A 21,975-nucleotide genomic window follows, 5' to 3' on the forward strand; every position below is an offset into this window, starting at 1 on the left:
GCGCGGATACGGCCTCCCGCCTCTTCAGGAGCGGCGCTGCCGAAGAGAAACCCCGTCTACTCAAAAGGGCCACCGGCGGCGACGAGGGGAGGACCCGGGAGCCGCCTCCGCCTGCGGGCCGCCCTCAGGAGCGAGGGGCAGGGCCCGCCTGCCTGCCTGCCTGCCTGCCTGCCTGCCTGCCTGCCTGCCTGAAAGGATCCCCGCCGCCTCTTCCCGCCCCGGGCAGGAACCGGGGCACCGGCGGCTGCGGGCGCGCTACTTACATTCACCGCTGATGCCCATCAACGGCCTCTTCGCCGCTGAGGCTCCTGGGAGCTGTAGTTCGAGGGCGGAAAAGCCTCCTCGCAGCTGGGCGGGGAAGGCGGTGGCTTGGGACTACAACTCCCAGCATGCTCGGCGCCGGGGCCGTGCCCAGCCTGTGGCGCCGGGAGGCCGTGCGATGGCGGCAGGTTTGTAATAGAAGGAGAGGGGTGGTGGCCAGAGCGGAGCGTTGCTGCAGGAGCGGCCTGAGGAGCGGTGTCGGTGCAGCCACCCCGGTACCTGTGGGGTCGGAGCTGTGGCGGTGCGGGTGCTTCGGGGCCGGGGGAGCGGCGGGCGCTGGCGGCGCGCTTGGGGCGTCCTCGGTGAGCCCTCTGTGAGGGAGCCGCCGTGCCGCGGGGCTGGGGCGGTGTCTGTGTCCGTGTCCGTGTCGGAAGGCGCCGGGCCTGGCTCCTCGGTTCGGCTGAGGAGCGTGGCTGTGCTTGTCTCCCCACCGGCGACCTTTGGGGGGGGGGGGGGGCGGTGTATCCCTTCGTCCCTCCTCGCCTTCCCGGGACGGGTCAGCTTCAGCACTGCCAGCTCTTTTGGTCGGCATGAAGGGTGCTCGTAAACTTTAGGGGAAACTTTAAACTGGCAGGCTGCCTTGAAAGGGTCTCTAAAAGGTGATAGGAAAAATAGCGTCTGAGCTCTGTAGGCTTGAATTTGCTTGTGCAGGAATCTGTACCTCCCTGGGAAACTTCCAGCGGTGTCTCAAAACGGGAGGCAGTTGAAAAACGTCTTTCTAAGGGAATTTCACTGTTTCTCCTAGCCACAGTTTCAAACCTTGGTTGAAAGCATAATCCCTTTTACAGCGGGAAAATTAAGCGAGAGCTGGCGTGGACTGAACTCTGGGGAATGAGGAAGCTTTAAGACGTTATTTCCTGGTCAGCAGGGCTGTTGAGCCTGGGCTGCTGCGGCTGTCTGTCCGTTGTCCCCTGGCCCCGTCTTTCCTCTCTATTCCCTGTGACACACCACAGGCATGGGCTGAGAGTTAATTGCCCGGGGACGAGTTTGAGGTAGCAGGGCTGAGTGGTCAGGCTCTTGCTGCCACATCGTCATGGGCAGTTGTTCTGTCTCTTTTTCTTCCGAAGCGAGCAAATCACTTTGGGTCTCCTACGTACCTGACTTCACTCATGTTTTATGAGTATTGTAGGAATTTGGTTATCACTAAAGCTTTTGCAGTCTCCAAACTTTTTGGGGGGATGGATTTAAAAAAAGAAGCTGGTTGGGAGGAAGAAGCTAATAGGCAGCATGGTTGTAGAGTTTCCATGAGAAACTAAGACAGACGTGAAAGCAGTAAGTGCTGCATTGAAATATGTGCAGTAAAATGTTTGTATTTAGAAGGGCATATTTGAAACTTTGCATTAATGTGAAGGTCCTGTGTGGGAAGTCTCTCAGCTCCTCAAATCATCCTCTTCTTTTGTTGTAGGCACTTAAAAAAAATTCTGAATCCCTCTCTATACTACTGAAGAGACTATTATACACAGTTTTATAATATTTGAGATAATATTAACTGCACTCAAATAAATAATAAAAGTTGGATTATGTTGATTTCCTGCACAGACAGTGTTTGTTACTCACTGTCCAAATTGTTTCTATTGCCAAGGGAAAAGTAGATTGTGACTTACTTTTATAAATGCACTAGGCTGGTTATGAGAGAGTAACTTTCTTTTACTGGGCATCTGTTATTGTAGATTTCTTATTTTGTTTATCTGCTTAATTTCTAGGTGCTAAAAGTAGGTAACCATCCATATGAAATACCTGGAACTTTGAAAGTTTTACTGTCTTGACACTATGTAACACAATATTGTTATGTTAATGCTACATCAGCAAATAAATTGGAATACAATTTACAAGATGCCAACTGTTGAAGATCCAAGTGGTGAACAAAACTTCATTGCACATTGGATGTCTGATAGTTCCCGTGCAGGAGTCTTATTAGATCCTAGTTTTACTGGTTTGAAAATCAACAAAGAAAATTTGTTATCTGGACCTGAAAACATCACAGCTTTCCCTGCTGAAGCATTGCATCTTTCAGACAGCTGTTCTGTAAGTGATGACTCCTTGTGTGAAGAGCCTGGCAGCTCTTGTACACTTCAGCAATATGCCACTGAAACATCTTTTCCAGCAGCAGCATGTAACGTAGAAACGTCTAAAACAGACTTTGTCCGTGGTGAGGTGGATGGTCAGAATAAATCCGATCACAGTGATCCACTCTTACAAAAGCTTGAACAGGTAAAAGTCCTAGAATTCCTTGATGTGCATCCATTAAGATTTATTTTGTTCCTGCATATGATTTGTCATACCTGGAAGTAAGCAATCTCTTTGCAATGTATAGAACACAGCAAGCTTAAAGAGCAAGTCCTAAGTCACGTTTATGAATGCGTAGAAGTTGGTGTCCTCCTCATGATGGGCAGTTATTGAGAGTCTAACTTCCATTGTTTCCAGCTGGCACAGGTTCAAGTTTAAAGTGAAATTGCATTCAGTGGCAGTGTACTTGTTCTCAAAATCTTTTTACCTGGAAAGGTGCACACAGTTTTACAACGTTCTGTTGTTTCTTCACTTGAAGCTGTGGAAATGGAGTGTTGGTCGTTACAGTGGTAGTACTTCACCACAGATATTCACAGGATGGTGAACTTGTATGTTCTTGTATCTATAGCAATACCTTCTGTTAGTTCTCAATGTAGGTATGTACACCCATATACCTGGTTCTGTTCAAATGAAGAGAGATGTTAGTGTTGAATGTGATGAAGTATCCAAGACATCAGGACAAAAAGGCCTGGAATTACAATGCTGTGATGTTACTAATTGTTTTTTTCCAATGCAAGCATGTCAGTTAATCCACTTTAATTGGCTATACGTTTGCTTGTAGCTCTTCCCAATTACTAGATATAAATTGTGATAGCTGAAGTGTTCAGCGGCACTGTAATAGATCTTGTTCTTGAGGATTAAGAACTCACCTCCTTGTCCACCCTGCTAGCAGCTGCCTCAGTACAAATGTCTATGTCTCTTCACTCAAGTGGAGAGGAGAGAGTGCATGTGTGTCTTTAGAGTAGAATTTCACAATTTATCTGGTGCTGTAAAAGTTTTTACCTGTATTTTACATGATAGGAAAATATTTATTCACTTTTTCAGTATTGTCAGTAGTACCAAACTGGTTAAATGACAGATATTAGCTGCTTTAATGGTATCTTAAGAGGAATTATTAAGTGTCCTGTCTTAGAAAGTTACTGACAGTCTAATATATTAAAAAAAAAAAGTCTGATGCTTGTAGTGGCAAATGTAGTTTTGGATGTATGGGATTTTTTTCAGTTTGGTTTTCTGAAGATACCATTATTAGAACAGGTAGAATTACAATTTCTTCAATAAATTAAATGAAGGGGTTGGAGATGAGACTTAGATGATCTTTAGATCTTCATCATTAGTTCACAGCTTCTACTTGCATAGTGCCTTACTTCTGCTTTCACTAGAATTTTAAGGGACTACAAGGGAAATTCAAGGGATTTTTTTTCTTACCTGTTGGATGACAGACATGGTCCAGTTGTTGGATCTGTGGAAGGATTTCATCAGGCCTCCTGTTGTTCCTTTGGAGGAGCTGGAACTAGCACATGTTTGTGTTGGAGATACAGACGGACATGGACGCCCACCACCCACTGCTGTGGTTTGGTAGGGTACAGAATGCCCTGCCTTCATACGGCCCTTGAGGCTGGTCTTGAGGCAGGGCCAGGGACTCCTGCTACACAAGGAAATAAAGACTGGATTACTGAATTTAATCAGTATCTTAATTCTTTTTTTTCAGGCAGCTTCATGAGTCTTGATGTTCTCCGATGCTCTTTTTCCCTTCTCTTGGTCCTTTGTATCAGTACTGTTCACTGAGATCTTGGAGGGGGGGGAACCCAAAACAACCCCACACTTTTTCTAAAACTTTAATTATTATGAAGTATTTCACATTTTAATAAAAACATGGCATAGTAGAAGTTAACATAAAAAGAGCAGAATTTGAATGTTTTTCCCATGCAGTAAAAATGAATGTTCTGATTCCTATTGTTTGCAGATTGGTCAATTAAAGACTAGTGGAACTGTTAATTGGGCAAACTAGAAATAGCATGTGTATCCATAGACAGAAAAATTCTTAATTTCCTTCATTTTACACTTACCTAATGGAACACCTTTAAAACAAGAAATCCCCATTGTCTTGATGACACTAATCCTGTGGTACATTTGAAGTAAACCTAGCCTCTAATACATTTATTTTTTTGTTTGAAAAGCTGAAGGAATTGCAACAACAGAAACAGGAACAGCTAAAGAAACAACAGATGGAGCAACTTCAAAGGCTAATGGAAGAGCAGCAGAAGCTACTTAGCATGGTATCTGGCCAGACAGCAGTTTTTGGTAAGTTGAGAAAGAAAGCATATTATGTATTTTGTGTAAACTGAAGAATTTAATCTCCTTTTCCAGTTAAAATCTGAAAGTGTATTCAGCATGCTTCACCTTAAGACTACTTGATTGGTCAGAGATAAATGCTGGATTGCTTCAGTACCTGAAAGTTGAGTGCTACTGTAGAAGGAATACTACCCTGTTTTTATAAAATGCCTACTGTAATTGTAACTTGATCAATATGCGCTATGATGGGAGCCCTTGTTTCAAAGAACATATTTAAAATATAAGACAGTGTAAAACAAACAGTTGCTTTCCTTTCTGATTAGCTGTTTCTCACAATACTTTCGATTGCTTTAAGCTGTCAGCGCATCCAAATGAAGTGGTCCCTCCTTGTTTGTGCTCACGCAGCACAAATCTGTTCAGGTGATGAACTGAACTAGACTAGGAAGCTGATCTGTATTTAAAACAAATGCTTGTAAGCTGTTATCAGTTTTCCAGGCTTGTTTGCTAAGTGCAAAGGGAGGGGACAGTGCTAGGCTGGAAAAAGCTTGCAGAGTTGAGCAGGGTTTTGTTTCTACTGTTGGCAGTATCAGTCCAACCTCATTCTTTCTTTCACTCTGCCCACCTCAGAAAATGAATTTTGGGCTTAGCCTTAGGACAACAAAATCCGGATTGCCTAATCGCTTATTCTTCATCAGTAACATAAGGATGGAGGCTGGTTGGTCAGTGTTGCCCTTCAGTGCAATTTCTTTTCTCCTGTGGAACAGTGGTGGTGTAATACAAATACAATGACACAGCCACTTTTTTCTTTTAATTTCAAGGCTATATGCTAATGGCTGAAAGTCAAAAGCTAAGACCTGGGCATTCAGCGGGCTTAACAACTTTACACCAATTGCTATCATCTGGGTATCAGAATATTTTTGAAGACAGAGCTTGTGCTCCGATTGTTTCTCCACACATACAAGATAGTAACTTTTTACAAAAGGTAAACAACAAAGAATGCATCTTTGAAGAACAGTCTTTCAGGAGTGTCTGCCTGTGAGAAACAAGGTCTGGCTGTGCCTCTGAAAATGCAGAATTGTTTGAAAAACAAGGAAGACATATATTACTGGTTAGTCATTTACAGAAAGATAACTTGGTGTGTGTGGGTTTTTTTGCCCTTGTAGTTACTGAGTATAATTTTCTACTACTATTTGTGAAGATTTTATACAAGTGTTAGTTTACTTGATTTGTTGGTTGATTTACTGACAGCTTAACAGGCCTCAGAGTGTTCCCATAGATGTCCATGTAAGTTTTGTTAGAAGCAGCATGAGACCGAAGTCAAGTTCTTCTGTCTGTATGAATTGCTTGTCTGTTTTAGGAAAAAAAATATAAATCATTACTGCTAAAGCTTATATATGATAAAGACTGGGAAAACAGCAAATGACAGATATTGGTTAGCTGAATTGTTTGGGTTGAACTGTACCCGCATTTTTCATGTGGCAAATGGAACATAACAATCTATCCAGGGACACAGAATGTCTTCAGACCAGCTCTGTCGTGAGGATTAGTAACTGAAATGGAATTAGGAATCAGGATGTGTTGACAAGGTCCAACCATACGACTAAAAATTTTTTGTACATCAGAAGCAATGCACTGGAGTTCTTTATCTTTCCCCCTCTTCTCAGTTTTACTATTGGCACCAGCATGAATACTCTGCTGCTATGACTGAAATAGTGGTTTTGGTTTGAATCTAGCAATTTAATAAAGTTAAACCTTATTAATCTGTACAGGTTTTGGGGAAAAGGTATGAGATTGTATTTCATCGTACTTCATACCAGCTTTAAAGGTTTTAATCAGACAGCTTCGTTTAAGAGGATGTGAAAGGATAAATTGATCTTAATTTATATATATGTACATGGGAAACAGAAGCTTGATAAGAGAGTTCTTCAGTACAGCAGACATCCAAATGTGTTTAGTTATTTTATTTTGAAGCCATAAATTAACAATAGCAAAGAAGGTGAACAATCAGAATGGATTATTTAAGGTCTGTGGAAAATTTTTAATGCATAATTGGATGTTCCTTTAAAAAGAAAGCTCAAATTCCACTAAGAATTAATTTGGGGAAATCTTAGGGCTATTTTATGTAGGAATTCAGACTACATTACCATGAAGCTCCCTTCCGGTTTTAATCTGACCTGAATGCTGCTTAAAGTATGAGCTGAAAACTGATTTGTTGTTGGGAAGGAAAAAAAAATTCTATTAATTTCATAGGAAAAACCATGTGGTGTCCGGAACAAAAGATGGAAATATTAATGGAGAGTGAAGATAATCACATTGATCCTTTATGTGTGGAAAGTGCAGATCTCTCTGAAAATTCCAGCGGACGAAAACATTTGTGGACTAATACAGAGGAAAGGTAATTCAGGCAATTACTATGCAGTTTTTGTCAAATAACTTGAGTTTGGTTGAAATCCGAGTCCTGACTGAAAGAGTGATATTCTCAATTTGTGTAGCTTTCTCAACCAAGGATCCCATTTTGCTAGGTACTGTGGAGACCTGTAGTAGGAGAGGCTCTGGCTTGAAATGGCTTATGCTGTGAAAGATGTGATGTGTATTGGCTGAAGAGGTGTGTGCAACCTGGGGTAATGGCAGTTTAGAAGCACTTTTTAGTATGGCTTAGTATATAAGCAGCTAGAATTACTGTTTCCAACTTGATTTATTACAACCTCCTAGCCACTGTTACGTGGTGGAAGTAGTAACGTGAAGGACGAGTGTAAGGCTGTGACTTTCTAGTTTATTATCAGGAGTTATGTTTGTTTAAATGTCTACATATGGCTAAGAAGTAATAATAGTGCTTGTGGCAGAAGCCTTCTCATGTATGGTAAAAGCTTTGTTTATGGAGTTGATAGAATAAAAGTAGTGGTTGGCATTGTTTTAAAGCTCTGCCTTGCCTGCCACGTCATCACAAAACCAAGAAATACTTATTCCAGGCTGTGCTGGGTTGACCCCAGCCAGCAACTAAGCACCCACCCAGTTTCTTGCTTACTCTGTCCCCCAGAGCAGAATGGGAGAGGGTATCAGAGGAGCAAACTCGAGAAAACTTGTGGGTTGAGATAAAAACAGTTTAGTAAGCAAAGGAAAGAAGGGAAAAAACCCCAAGTGATGCAAAGGCAGTCACCCTCCACCTCCCGCAAGCAGACCGATGCCTACTTGGTCTCTGAGCAACAGCTACTTTTGGAAGACCAAGCCCCCAGTTTTTATTGCTGAACATGATGTTATAGGGTACGGAATATCCCTTTGGTCAATTTGGGTCAGCTGTTCTGGCTGCGTCCCCTCTCAGTGTCTTACCCACCCCTAGCCTACTTGCTGGGGGCTGGGAGCAGCGTAAAAAAAACCAAAGAAAAGCTTTGATGCTGTGCAAGCAGTGTTGAGTAATAGGTAAAACATTGGTGTGTTATCAACACTGTTGTAGTCACAAATCAAAACACAGCACCATATGGACCGCTAGGAAGGAAGATTACTCCATCCCAGCCAGACCCAGTACTCCTGTGAAGGAGCAGGAGTATCAAAGGGGGAGACAAGGAACACAATCTCAGTAGCATTACTGAGTGGGAGATACGGAACACAATCTCAGTAGCATTACTGAGTGGGAAGATGATACTGTAGAAATTGGCAGTATGACTAAAATATGAGTGAAAGTTTGGTGATCTGGGCAGAAGAAAGTGTCACTGAGAAAACCAATGAAAGAAGAAATGGCAAAACCTACGTACAGTATCTTTTAAATGTGCATATTAACTATAGCAGAGATTTGATAAACCATTTCTCAAAAGATAAACAGCTAGTGTTACAACGCATTTCTCAGATTAACTTTGATGCCTAATGACTAAAGTACCTCATAATGTGTCCTATTTTATGTAATTACACCTTAGGTCTTTGAATAGCAGTGACATGAAACACAGTTCTTCTATATAGAAATGTAAGACTTGAATTTTTTTAATTATTTTTTTTAAAATTACACTAGACCTATTAAAGCTGCAATTCAGGAGAAGAAACAGACATTTGAAGAATTCCTGGAAGAACAGATACAACTAGAAGAGCAGCGTCTGGAGCGAACCCAGAAGTTACAGGTTATTTATTTATTTCTTAACTTTATTGTTCTTTATATATTGTGCCAAGATGCGATAGGTGCTTTAAAAATGTACAAGTAAGATTCTAGCATCAAAAGCTAACACTGAATGCAATATTCACATTCTTAAAAATAAAAAAATAATCCCCAAATATTTCATTTAAGATGTCTTTAGAAATCCAGTAGAAATGTACTATATAAATTCCTACTTGTATGTGGGGTTTATTTGAAGAAATCTTCAAACTGTGTAAAAGGCTCTTTAACCTTTTGTGTTTTACTTTTCCTTACCCCTTTTCAGGCGACAAACGGATCGGCCATTCAAAAACCAGTGATCAAACGACCCTTCCTGAAAAGAGGAGAGGGCTTAACAAGATTCACTAATGCCAAATCTAAAATTACAAAACTTGGAGAAAATGCCCTAAAACTTCAACAAAGGGCTTCAGAAGACAGAAATGTTATTAAAGTGGACAGATCACAAATACAGAAGAAAACTGTGCCTCCTGGCAATGAACTCGTTTCTGAGAACACTTTTGCACCATGCAAAAAATATAACCACACTGATAAACCAAAACATTGTCTTATTCAGAAGACCCTGGTACTTGGGAATCACAATGGAAAAAATATCTTGCCATTAGAAACAAGAATTGAACCAGGAAAAAATCATGATGGACAGATGAGAGATTCTTTCCCATTAGAAATTAGCAACAAAATGGAAAATAAAGAGAACATAGTAGAATTTGCTAAGTCTAACACTGTCAAAACCAGAAACAAATTACCTGGCACAGAAAATCCTCAGTTGTCTCATGAGCTGGCCAGAGCCTTTTCTAATTCTAAATGTGCTGTAGGTCACCCTGTAAAAGATTCAGAACTGTCTTTTGAAGTTTCATTTCAGAATAAGCTAGAAAACTGGGAAAAAGAAAAAGAAAAAGAGAATCTAGAATTAGATGAATTTTTGTTTCTAGAACAAGCTGCAGATGAAATATCTTTCTCAAGTAATTCCTCATTTGTGCAAAGGATCTTAGATCAAGATCAGCAAACTTTAAAAGGCCGTAGAATGTCTTCTACCCCTATCAAGGCAAAACAGCAGCAAGTAGAGGTGCTGGCTGTTGAACTTATAAATAAGAACAATAAAAAGGCAGACTGTATGACACAGGGCAATAAAAATGATAGAGCAGTTATGCATACAGTCTCAAATTCAGGGACATCTTTTAGAATGAAGGATCCATTGAATAAAACAGACAGTGTAGTATTTTCAGCTTCTTCCATGACAGCAGCTCCTGCTTTAAAAAGTAATCAATGGATTGTAAATGAAGTTAAGGGTGAGGGTAATGGTGATACTACTACAGATTCTGAGAGTGAATTTGAGACTACATTAAAGCATGAAAATGAAGATGCTAAGACATCCTTTATAAGCCATAGAGAAAGTGATCCAGAATTTTTTGATTATGGAAGTTCTGTTACAGACAACAGCAAAGAAGGCAAAAATGGAGATGCTGACCTTGGCTTCTCAGACAAAGGTTGCAGTATACTGTCAAAGCAAAAGATTAGAAAACCCTTAGACCATCACAGAAGCATGTCTTGTATAAGCAGGAGTAAATTTGAGTTTGATGATGAAAGAACATGGAGCGATCTTGATGAAAATTATGTTAACAGTGATTTGCCTGAAAAATACACTAAAATACCTTTACAGACGGACTTTTCCAGTAAGAATGTTACAATTGTCCCAGATAAAGCAATAAAGAGAAAAGTTGCCTCAAAAAGGGGAGATGAAATGTCCAAAGAGTCTGCAGTGGACAGTGATTCAAATAGACCTCCTGTATCAAACCTGATGATGAAACTGTTTCCTTCACTGAAACCGAAACAGAAGGCAGGCTGCCATTCAGAGCATGAAATCAAATCAAATGAGGAACAAGAGCCAGGAGGTGAGAAAACAGCAACTGGTAGGAAAAGTTGAAGACGACATACATTACAAGTCTTTCCTTCTAACACTTAAGCTGCAACCTGACATTACACCAAAGGGTGTAAGTACAGACTTCTGCTGCAGGGAATGGCTCTATTCTCACCTTTCATCTCCTCTCATGGTTGTATGTCTAATGTCAGATCTAACAATTATGCAGGTTGCAGAATGAGTAGGATCAGTGAAAACTTAATTTATTTTTTTGTAATATTTTTTCCTGGAGGCTAGTTTTCTGTCAGACCAGCTCATTGAACTAACTTGACCCGGAGCTGCTTGATGACTGTTTCCAAATCAAGGAGAGCATCAAAGGCATGCCAAAAATGAAGTGGTACCTCCCTTTCCACTACAGTGTGCATTTACACCCCAGCAGGGTAATGCTATGCGCTGTTAGGTTAGCTTGTTCCTCATAAAATATAAGGAGGCAGCAGCCCTGTCTGTATTTTCTCACAGTAATATAGTATCTAGAGAATTCATGTGGAATATGGGAAACAATGGATTAATTTTTCTACTTTGTCCAAATTGATTTCAATCATATGGTTATAGTCTGGGGAAGCCTCTAAAAACTCCTGTTGAAGCTGTTGCTTTTGTGTGACATCGTTAAAAATGCGGTTATTCAGTGAAAACATGGTGGCATAGCCTAGAATTTAAAGCTCTTCTCTGTAAGGTGGTGAGATTTTGGTTTCAAACTCTGCTCCAATGAATGTTTAGGATTTTGTTTAGGTTTTTATAAGACGTTCATATAAAAGGTGCTACTTCTGCTTATTGGTTTGCAGAAAGTTGATTTTTGTAGGGTTGTCTAAAGACGCCTGCTAGATGTTGTTTGCAGGAAGAGGGGTAGAATTGTGGGTTTGTTGCCCCCCTTTTTATTTTTATTTATTTTTTTTTTATTTTACTGAATCTCAGAGCATTTAAGGGTGAATGAGGCAACTACCTACACTGCAACATCGGTATTTAGGCTCTTCGGTTGCATACTCAGAAGCAGACTATTAAAACCCTGGGAGTGTTAAGTAGTGACTGAACAGGAAACTGGGATGGCAAAAAAGCCCACAAATCCTATTATCAGCCCCTGCAGTAGATTTCACATCAGTGATGGGTGTGAGCAGACTTTGTGAATAAAACTTGGACAAACTTACAACCATAAACACTTCTGTTTGATGCTTGGCCCTTATACCTTCATTTAATTTCTCTAGCTTGACGTGAAGCCCTTCACATTCCAGTTCCTAATATATATTTAGTTCTACGAAGATGATAGATATACTCAATATCTGAGGTACTTGAGTAAATAGTGCAGAGTGCTTTAAAATGTCACTTCTGTGTTATTTGAATAGTAGAAATTTTTTGCAATCCTACTACTGTCTCTAAAATATTATCACTTGATTTTTTTAAATTTTTTTTTTTTAACTGGTGTGTGATAATTGTTTACTTCAGTCACATGGATGCAGCTTAGATGACTTGCATCTGGCTGTTCTTTGACAGGAAACACTGTTCCATCCCAGGTACTGAGAGAGAGACTCACTGAATTGGAAACTGAAATAGAGAGATTCAGAGCTGAAAACACAACGCTAACTAAACTCCGTGAAGAAAGAGAGCATACCTTGGCAAATATCAGGTAATTTTTTATTGAAACATTTTGGTGCATTCACTTACATAGTATGTTCCAGACTATCATAGTGTCCAGTTACCAAAAGCAATGTAAATAACTGCTGTGTTTCAGTTACAGTGGAGACATAGGTCAAGAAACTGGTTGTTGCTCTATGTATATATCAAACTGTAATTATTACTCACACACAAGTTATAATATTAAGAACCCCTGCTAGTTTAATATGATATCCTTAAAGGTTATACTTGGGAGAATTTGTATACTTTTGTTCTGAATAATAACACAGTCCTAAACTGTTCTTGCAAAACTGATCTTCATGCTAACATCATGATTGATGCTCTTCCTTTGGATTGGACGTTTGTGTATACAAACTGAGAATATTTTCATTTGAACTAGGGCACTTATAAGTGACATGTAGAGCAGAATAATTATCTCTTGTGACTTAAATGTGGCACACCTATTTGTACCAAAGTCACTTTTGTTTTGTTTGGAAACAGCATTGTGTTGTTGGCTAATGTTTAATTTGTGAACTCCTGCTGTTAGATTCTTCTCCCCAGTACTTTTGGGGGAATGTTGTTCTACTGCTTTGAAGAATGTTGGAAGATTTTAGCCAAAGCCTACTTAAATTCAGGATAACTTTTGCGACTAGAAGATATAAAACCAGAAATTGTTGGGCTTCAAACACTGTGTGACAACTCTTACTCCTTAAATAAGTAATACCATTTTAGGCAAGTCTTCCTGGGGTTAATAGATGCTAGATTGGAATCAATGACCTCAAAATTCAGTCTTCATTTTCTTTTTTAAAATCCAGATTTGAAGTAGTTTTGGGCTAAAACAACAATTTTGTTCAATAATTATAGGAAAGAAATTGCAGACTTTCAACAGCAGAAAGCCCAAGAACTGGCCGAAATAGAAGAATATAAAAAAAAGGAAATGAAAAAACTGCAAAAGGAGCGAAAAGTTTTTGAAAAATATACCACAGAAGCTAGAGCAATTCCAGATAAAAAAGAACGTGATGAAATTCAGGTATAAAAATATATTATTCTTCTAGTCCACATAGGAACACATAAATAAATTTAAAGGCAGTTGAGAACTAAATTCTAAATTAATTGAAAAGTTGCAAGTGATTTCAACATGGGAACTGTTAGTACACGTGGCCTGAATGAAGAAGGAACTACAGTCTTCACAGTGTTGTTTGATAGTTTTAAGGCAAAAAAACCTTGATAAGCAAATCTTTTTGTCACATTTCCATACTAAAAACTGCTCATGACTGGTAGAATGATCTTCAACTTTGATAAAAAAACTACTGTAGTTAATATTAAGTAATATTTATATTCATAGTAGTGGATCAAAATGCAAACTAGAACTGTACTTGAGTTTTATTCTGTCTATAACTTGTACAGTATATGTTGTTATCTACAATTTTTGAAGTTACATTTTTTTATTACTTGTAGGTCTTTAGGTGTCAGAGATGTAAGAAACAAGATCTGTTTGTTCCTTTGCTGTCAGATGTATAGACAAGTCGTATTAAACATCACACATGGATTTCCTTCCTCCTTCCCTACAAATTTTCCTTACTTCAACTGATTGAAGTCACATTTGCTAAACTGGCTAGGCAGATTTGCATGTGTTGTATGCGATTGTGTCCTCCCTATTTTCCTGTGCCAAGATTTTTGAAGGGTCCTCTCAAGGGTAGCCTTAAAGGTTTCATGTTTCTGTCTCAAGTGTATTTGTGCTGGCCAATCTATGAAGTGTAAAGGATGCCAAGAGGGCAGTAAAGACGCTTTCTGTGATTGAAGTTGAGCTTATAAAGTTGGTAGTCTAAAGTAAATAATACCTATTTCAGGGAAGAAGATTTCTCCTACCTTTTACCTTCTGCCCCATTAAGCGGATCTTTTCTTTTCCCACTCTTGTGCTTTTTTTTGTGTGCTTATATTTCTATTAGAACATTAAAATCTTTTAATATATTAAAAAAATGAAAGCTCTTTGATTTATAAGCATGCATTTTTCTAAGGCTTTAAAACAGCAGATTGCAGAATTACAGGAAGATTTAAAGAGAAAAGAGGCAAAATGGTCAACCACCCATCGACGCCTGAAAGATCAAATAGAAGCTTTAGTAAATGAGAATATGGAGCTAAAAGAGGAAGTCAGAATTATGGAGAGGTTTCGTCTAGAAGCCTGGAAGAAAGTAGAAGCTGCTGGAAGCAAGAGGAAAATAGAAAATTCTGGGATGACTCAGAAAAGAGCAGAATCTGTAAGTTATTAATCTTGGTGTTTTAAATTCATCTGTGAATACTCTTGAGTTTTGGATCATAAACTTGGAATCCAATAGCTACAACTTAGGTGTTTACTTTTAATTTACTTATCTTGGAACTCCACTAGTGGTGACAGACACAGAATTCTGTTAATGTCACATTCTCTCCAAATGTGGATGTTCACAATGTACAGCATCCTTTCAGTTGAGGAACTCATCTCAGAAATTCAAAATTATGCAATTTTAAGAGAAAAATCATAGATGGGATCTAACCTGTGAACCTCTGCACCTTAAGGATAAGCCAGGCAAACCAGGCAGTTCACCATTGCCTAACCATTATATTTAGTTTTGAAACTGTAACTGTTATTCTGGATTGCTTGTACCAAATTAACATTCTGCAGTTGTTAGTAGTGAGGCAGCAGACAGAGGAAGAGTTCCAAAGTGTAGCTGGGTCTATATCACACAAGCCATTCTGCTGACTAAGTCTTAAAAACGTATAGTTTGTAAAGAAAGCTTCCAGTAAATTTCATGTCGCATGGTGTATAAATCTTGTAGCCGCTGTATGAACAGTTATGAATAAATGTCATGTAAACCACAAATAACTTCTGTTCTTTTAGTATCTACCAAATAGAGGCCCAAAAAGTCAGACTGGATCTCCACTTCTTCCAGTACAGAAGTGCAGCAAGATAAATGGCAAAAGTTATTCACAGGCAAAAGGTATGTTTGTCTAATCAGGGAATTCTGTTTACTCTTTAAAAGAAAATGAATGTGGATTTTTGCTTGTATTAAAAAGAATGCATCACCACCTCAAAAGCAGCTAGAGAATAGTTGTAATGGACTTGAGCCTATGGACAAATACCTCACAGGGTAAGATGCTGGAGAAAGCTGCAATGAGACCATTCTCAGAGCAAATATGCTTCTGGTCATGTTTGGTGGTCTGGAGCATCCCAGAAGCTGCATTCTGCAATCCAAAATGGCTTTCATTGTTGATGTTCTCCAAGCTGCAGACATTGATGACTATGTTGATAGCATCAGAACTGCTGTGTCTCTTCAGAACCTTCTGTTCTCAAGATCTGTAATCATATGGGCAATGCCATAGCAGGTGTTCCTTGCTCACAGTTAGGAGCAAATGCTGTTGGCAGCTATACCCCTTCCTAATGAATAATCACATACGGAAAGTAAGTGGAGGGTACTTTTTTGACACCTCTGACAGCTCAAGCAACCATCATGTTATCTGTCAGAGGAGTATGTTCTAGATTTGAAGCCACTGCTGGTTTTACTTGGTAATCCTTCTGGTTATGCGAGGAGAGACATGGGAAAAGTCTGCCAATCAGTTCCTGTTAACAGGTTATATTAGTCTTCCTTTATTCATTATAAGACATAACTAATAATATTGTCTAGATACTGAGGGGGGGAAAAAATCCTTTGTAAATCTACAGAGAAGATATAGGAGAGAAAGTGCAGCGATTCTTCAGTTACAGCTTCTTGCTGACACATGAAGCAATGACATATGTGAGGGAGCTGGCTTGTGCTGATTCTTTTCCTAACTGTACTGCTTTCAGTTTTCACTGCACTTAAGAAATCTAGGTGTCCTGTACACCTTGACCTCATATATAACACTTAAACTGTATTTTAATTTCACTGTCCAAATTAACTGTATTATATCTGTCTGAGTAGGAAAGCTTTCTAGAACACCTGTATCAGGACCTGCTAGTGACAGAAGCAACTCTGAGACAATGACAGCACTAGAAGATTCTTCTAGGACTTTTATGGTAGTAAGTCCTGTACCTTGATTTGATTTTTAAGGGGCAGGAAAAAGCCTAAAGTAAAACAATATTTTCTTGTACTTAAGAGTATCTGGAGGGTGACTGGTGAAGCTGTTGACTCACCTTCTTATGCTGCAATTTTATTGTCATACCAGAAAATGGTTTTACCTGTGTCTAGTAATTGCAACATTCTTTGGCCAAGAAAAGAAAAGAATAATCTCCCGCTCCCTTGAATTTTGCAAAATGTTCTACCTTTTGACGGGGGGGGGGAAAGATGGATGTTTATGAGCTCCATGTAGGGCAACTGTGCAAGAATCTTGTAAATAGTTGAATGAATTCTTACAATAATTGCTGTCAGTAGCATTCAAGCTTTATGAACTTCATCGTTTCATACCTTGATATGGATGACTTAAGGTAGTTGAGCACCATGCTACAATACACCACTGAATTCTACTTTAGTCCAGACTATAGCTGACCACAGGCAACCAATTATTGCTGAGTTTCAGTCTGTCTTGCCACTTGAATTATACTGGGAGTTGCATAAAACCCAGATTGTGTTTATGCCTTCCTTCCTGATGCTCATTTCCTGAAATACCTGTCAGCCTAGGAAAAAAAACCAAACCAAAAATGTAAAAAGACAAAGCTCGATTTGAGTTTATGTTTAGATTATTGTCATTTCAGGACACCTCTTCTAATGAAGCTCATGTGTCCCTACCATCTGGACCTGCATATACAGACAGTGAAGAGATACAGAGAGAAACTGCTTATCCTGATGGGAAGGTAAAATGAGAGGTTGGCACTCTGAAATTCCACAGGACAGCTGTTGGAACAGAGGAATGAGTACGTGAGTGTGGTGGCTCAATACTGACCTCTGTAATGTATTCATTAGGTTGAAAAGGTTTTAAAAAATGGCTGTCACCTCATATTTTTCCCCAATGGGACATGGAAAAAAGTGGGTTCTGATGGGAAGACTGTAACTATAACCTTCTTCAATGGGGATGTGAAGCAGGTTATGCCTGATCAAACAGTGGTATGTATCCTACATCTTTTGCATTTTTCTGTACTTATTTATGTGCATGTGTACATACATACACATAAAAAATTTCTCACTAGTTAAGTTAAATCTGAACTGTTTTCTGCAGATTTATTATTATGCTGATGCTAAGACTACACATACTACGTACTCTGATGGCTTAGAGGTCTTGCAGTTTTCAAATGGACAAATAGGTAAAGAAATCACCCAACCCAACCAACCCTCAAAATTGCTGCCCATATATACCTGTATTTATGTAATAAGCATATTGTCTCAAAATACATTTCAGAGAAGCATTACCCTGATGGTAAGAAAGAAATTACCTTCCCTGATCAAACAATTAAAAACTTATTTACGGATGGGCAAGAAGAAAGTATCTTTCCAGATGGTACTATTGTTCGTATTCAGCGGTAAGCTTTACCTTTTCAGGTACCCTAGCCTGTTGAGGGGAAAGGAGCAGTTAGGGCTCACTGACAGAGGCAGTATATGGTTGGCAGATCTATTTCTAGAAGTTTTCATTTGAATATATTGTACTGTGACGATGTATTTACAGCTGAAATTTTTTTTCCTTGTAGCTTGGAGGAGACATAAAGATTGAATGCCTCTGTGTGTTTTCTCATACACTAACCAGAGAGATTTTTCCAATTTGTGCATAATTCTAGAGAATGTGTGAACACCTAGCTGGTGCAGCAAGCAGGTCTGATTGACTGATAGTGTTCAAACCCTTTTTGGTTTGAACAAAAAGTTAAAACCAAAGTTTTAAACTTTTGTTGGACTGTTGCAGCAATAGATTTAGTACAGAGAAAATGCAGCTGAGGTAAAGAAATCATGTCAGTTTTGCAGAAACAGGTTTTTGAGTACCAACCAACTGGGATGCTATTTAACAAAACAGGCTTTTCACAAATTCTGTATTTTTTTAAGTTCTTCCTTGTTTAGGCTTGCATATTTAATGTTTTTTTTTTTCTGAGACTAAGCTTAAGCCTATGTATAGTCCTCACAATGATTAAAAAAAAAAACCCCAAAACTTAAATACATTTATTTACTGCAGAGATGGAAGCAAAACTATAGAGTTTAATAATGGCCAGAGAGAACTACACACATCACAGTTTAAGAGACGGGAGTATCCAGATGGTACTGTCAAGACTGTGTACATGAATGGACAGCAGGAAACAAAGTACGTCTCGGGGAGAGTAAGAGTAAAGGACAAGGATGGTAATATTATCATGGACACTAAGTTGTAGGTAATGTCAAAACTGTTGGAAGTGTTGGCATGTCAGCAAAAATAATGTACATTCCTGTAAACAAGAAGAGAAACCCCTTTAAGCTTATTGTGTAGATACTGTTTATAGTTTTCCTGAAATAAATTTATTTTTCAGTGGGCATTAGTACATCAGAGCTTTTTCTTATTTTTTTTCCCATCTCTACTTTTTAAGCAGCAGTTTATTGATTCAGTATTCTGCCATGTGTAGTTTAAAGGGTGTGTCTTGTTTTCTGTTTTTTTTTTAAATCCTCAGCTGTCAGTGAATTTTCATTGAACAGTTGCAGACTACCTTATTTTAGACATCTAAGAAAAAAGATTCTTCAGTCCAAGGTAAAAAGTTGTGCTGTTGGAATCCCCTGCTGTGGTGAAATACAGCAGAAGGCCAGATTTAATAGTCTCTGGAGATCAGTTTACTGATTGCTTAACAATAAACAAAAGGCAGTATTCCTTTTCAGTTAGCCTTAGGCTATTCTTCCCTCATAATCTTATTTTCTTTCCTTCATCTCACAGTTAGGAGGCAACAGCACTAGCAGATCCCAGTCTGTTCTGTAAACTGATCTTCTGTATTCATCAGGCTAGGGCAGGTGTGACTGGGACAGGTTAACACTCCAAGCTACTTAGAAATGTGGGAGGAAACACCAGGAATCGCCAAAGGTCATCTCATTCAATTCTTCCATCTAACAGGCATTTTTAAGCTGACTTGTCTTTTAAAATTCTGCAGTACCTACAAGTGAAGTGGTACTGCTAGCATGTCTGCTCTAACTCTTCATTATAGTGGATGCTAAAAAATTTGTTTCATTCTTTTGCACAGTAGAAGATATGTTCTTCTCTTTGTCCCCTGCCCCTTTATCCTCAGTGAAAGCAAGCTCTGTAGTTAGTTACTATGCCTGTGCCCTATTTTACTCAAGGAGTAAATCAACTTGTAGTAGTGGGAAATATGCTCACTGACTACTAGAAGTTGCTTGGGGTGATTAGGCAATCCTGGCAATCTTAAACAGCAGCTCTTATGTAACTCAAGGCTAAGCCCCTTTCATGATGATTGATAAATAAGTTTGTTTTTTTAAATGAAAATAAAGAAACACACTTTGAAAACAGCACATGACAGCTCTATAGGGTATTTGCAACAGCATATGGCCCATGTCTTGTAAACTGTGAAAGGATCCTTCCGCTGGTAGTATAGACAGACAAGCTAGCCTTGCAGCATACCTGAGTAACACTACGGAGGTAAGTTTTGTACATGTACTTTCACGTGATCTTGATGGAAGAGACATACATAAGGGTATGTGTGTAGTATGGACACAAACTGAAACACAGGAGTCTCCCTCTGAACACCAAGAAACACTTTTTTACTGTGAGGGTGACTGAGTACTGGAACAGGTTGCCTGGAGAGCTTGTGGAATCTTCATTGTGCATGTTTTTTCCTTGATAATCTACACAGCATTTGAGCTTTAAATGTAAAGGATATACTAAGCTAGTAGAATAGGGACATCCAAAGAAACCTTACATACTATAGCAGTAAAGGAAAACAAGCTTTCAGATGCATGCTGAGCAAGCTCTTCTTTATTCCAACACTTTCAAATGAACAGTGCAGCTCCAGGAGTAGGAAGGAGGTGCAAGGGCACCCAAAATGCATCTATCTCATCATGTCTGAAATCAGAAAACACCGCAGCAATGCAAACATATTCCAGAACAAAGACAGAACCACTCCCCTACCCCCACCCGATTCCAGACTCCGGTACTGGAAAAGTCTGTCACCAAATATACCTGAAACATAAGCAACAGTTACATTGCAGTAATGAAACTATAGTCTTCTAACAAGATAGAGGAACAAGTGTGCCCAGCATCAGCTTTTTATCTATTTCTTTACTACTATACATTCATTCCACCTGCTCTTAAGAAAAGGGTATCACAGAACAATACTTAAGGCTCTAAGGTCAAGAGATTGAGAGGTGAATACACAGTTTCACTATTTCAAGATTCAATAATGTTGGGAACATTATCTATAAACATTAATTAGAAGACCGCTTGTTAAATGGGAGGGAAAATGAGTACTTAACATAGAGTTGGCCAGGAAATTAGAAAATCTCCAGTATTCTCTGTAGACTGTAAAGGTTTCCATTTAAAATATTCCATGTTTGACTAGATCTGTGGACATGCATATGTTATGGATCTGTCTGAGAACAACTGGTACAGAACACTGAGATCAAATGCTGAAAAAGAAGAAGAAATTAATTTTGATTTTTTGGGCAGGGTACAATGTCCCACATCAAGTTACCTTCTTCAGTTACTAGCAGCAAAAGCTCTTCTGTTTATTGCCTTAAAGCTCTTTTTTTTCAGTACCTGTTAGCTCTTAAAGCTACACTATGGACTTCAGTAATGCGTATGTAAAGAAATTCAAATACTTTAACAGCATTTTATTCTATTAAGAGTGGAAGTATATGGACAGAAGGGATTTTTTTCTTAAAAAATAAATTCTAGTTGTCAACATTCACTGTCAGAGTTCAGACTTTGCTTAAAACTTCTGAAATCATACCTTTGCAATGGTATGAATTTGTAGTTCGTATTCACTGTACTTACATGTCACTCACTCATCCAAATCTGCAAGTCCCATTTGTATCAGTTTCATATGAATGAGATTTTTGTCATCTTCATACAAAGAAATAGTGACCTCTGGTGAAAGAGCCTGAAAATCAGAAGTTCACAGAGTTTTGACAGAACATTTAAATCTCAAGCTAACCAATAGCAAAAGTTATTTTACTGGCTATACTCACTGCCTAAATGGAACTGTGAATACACAAAGAGTATCTGTGTTTAAGTAAAGGAAAGTGGTTTTATAGTAAAAGGAATGGTTAGGAACTTCTTGTTTGCTGGATTAAGAAGAATGCCACATGATTTTCTCTCTTTACATTCATGGTAAATGGTTCGCAATTTTTAATTATGAGCATTCACAGTAAAACAAAAACTCAGAAATTAGAGTGCTAGTAAGAATTTTAGGCTGAGCAAGAACTAGGAAAAAAAAAAGTGTTTCTCACAAGTATGGAAGCAGAGAGCTGTTTTCCTTCAATGCACTCCATCATAGCCCACAATGCTTCCACGCTCCATTCTGGGCAATAAGGAATTCTTTTCACATTTCTGTCATATAAAGCAGGTTTAAATCCAGCCAACAGAGCTCGTACTGCCTGAACAGGATACTTCAGCAGATGATAAGGTATGTGACGCAATCTAAAACAAAAATAAAAAATGTTTGCCTGCAACAATCCACCTGTCAAGCTGAACTGTCAGTATGTACGTAAGGATAGCTTAATGCTTCATGCAGTAG

At 38.9% G+C, this 21,975-nt stretch overlaps 2 protein-coding genes across 3 annotated transcripts in view; one reads left to right on the forward strand and one right to left on the reverse strand.

Moving 5' to 3' along the window:
* Window positions 1-415: 415 nt before the first annotated feature.
* CENPJ (centromere protein J) lies at window positions 416-18,774 on the forward strand. 2 transcript variants are annotated; one of them, XM_049822788.1, is made up of 16 exons: window positions 416-536; window positions 2,025-2,532; window positions 4,566-4,689; window positions 6,931-7,075; window positions 8,681-8,786; window positions 9,084-10,707; window positions 12,219-12,351; window positions 13,203-13,368; window positions 14,357-14,596; window positions 15,214-15,313; window positions 16,274-16,371; window positions 17,044-17,142; window positions 17,252-17,392; window positions 17,505-17,589; window positions 17,685-17,805; window positions 18,444-18,774. In XM_049822788.1, the coding sequence occupies exons 2-16, from the start codon at window positions 2,110-2,112 to the stop codon at window positions 18,634-18,636; spliced, it is 3,798 nt and encodes a 1,265-aa protein (XP_049678745.1). In that variant the 5' UTR covers window positions 416-536; window positions 2,025-2,109; the 3' UTR covers window positions 18,637-18,774. The 2 variants fall into 2 exon arrangements, with proteins under 2 accessions (XP_049678745.1, XP_049678746.1); XM_049822789.1 differs by having other exon boundaries at window positions 16,274-16,368.
* Window positions 18,775-20,213: 1,439 nt separating this feature from the next.
* RNF17 (ring finger protein 17) overlaps window positions 20,214-21,975 on the reverse strand; it is a 51,157-nt gene continuing 49,395 nt past the window's right edge. The window contains exons 35-37 of the mRNA XM_049822773.1: window positions 21,689-21,878; window positions 21,234-21,339; window positions 20,214-20,866 (exon numbers count right to left, since the gene is read on the reverse strand). Coding sequence (XP_049678730.1) covers window positions 21,241-21,339; window positions 21,689-21,878 — 289 coding nt within the window. The 3' untranslated portion in view covers window positions 20,214-20,866; window positions 21,234-21,240. The remainder of the gene's footprint in view (window positions 20,867-21,233; window positions 21,340-21,688; window positions 21,879-21,975) is intronic.

Source organism: Accipiter gentilis, chromosome 19 (assembly GCF_929443795.1).
Source record: "Accipiter gentilis chromosome 19, bAccGen1.1, whole genome shotgun sequence".
Classification (NCBI taxonomy): domain Eukaryota; kingdom Metazoa; phylum Chordata; class Aves; order Accipitriformes; family Accipitridae; genus Astur; species Astur gentilis.

Bases quoted from the DNA above. Each gene is read 5' to 3' on its own strand.
- CENPJ (XM_049822788.1), top strand. From the start codon at position 2,110: ATGTTAATGCTACATCAGCAAATAAATTGGAATACAATTTACAAGATG. The intron at 7,076-8,680 runs GTAATTCAGGCA...AAATTACACTAG, and splicing joins TGGACTAATACAGAGGAAAG to ACCTATTAAAGCTGCAATTC. The intron at 10,708-12,218 runs GTGAGAAAACAG...GTTCTTTGACAG, and splicing joins TGAGGAACAAGAGCCAGGAG to GAAACACTGTTCCATCCCAG.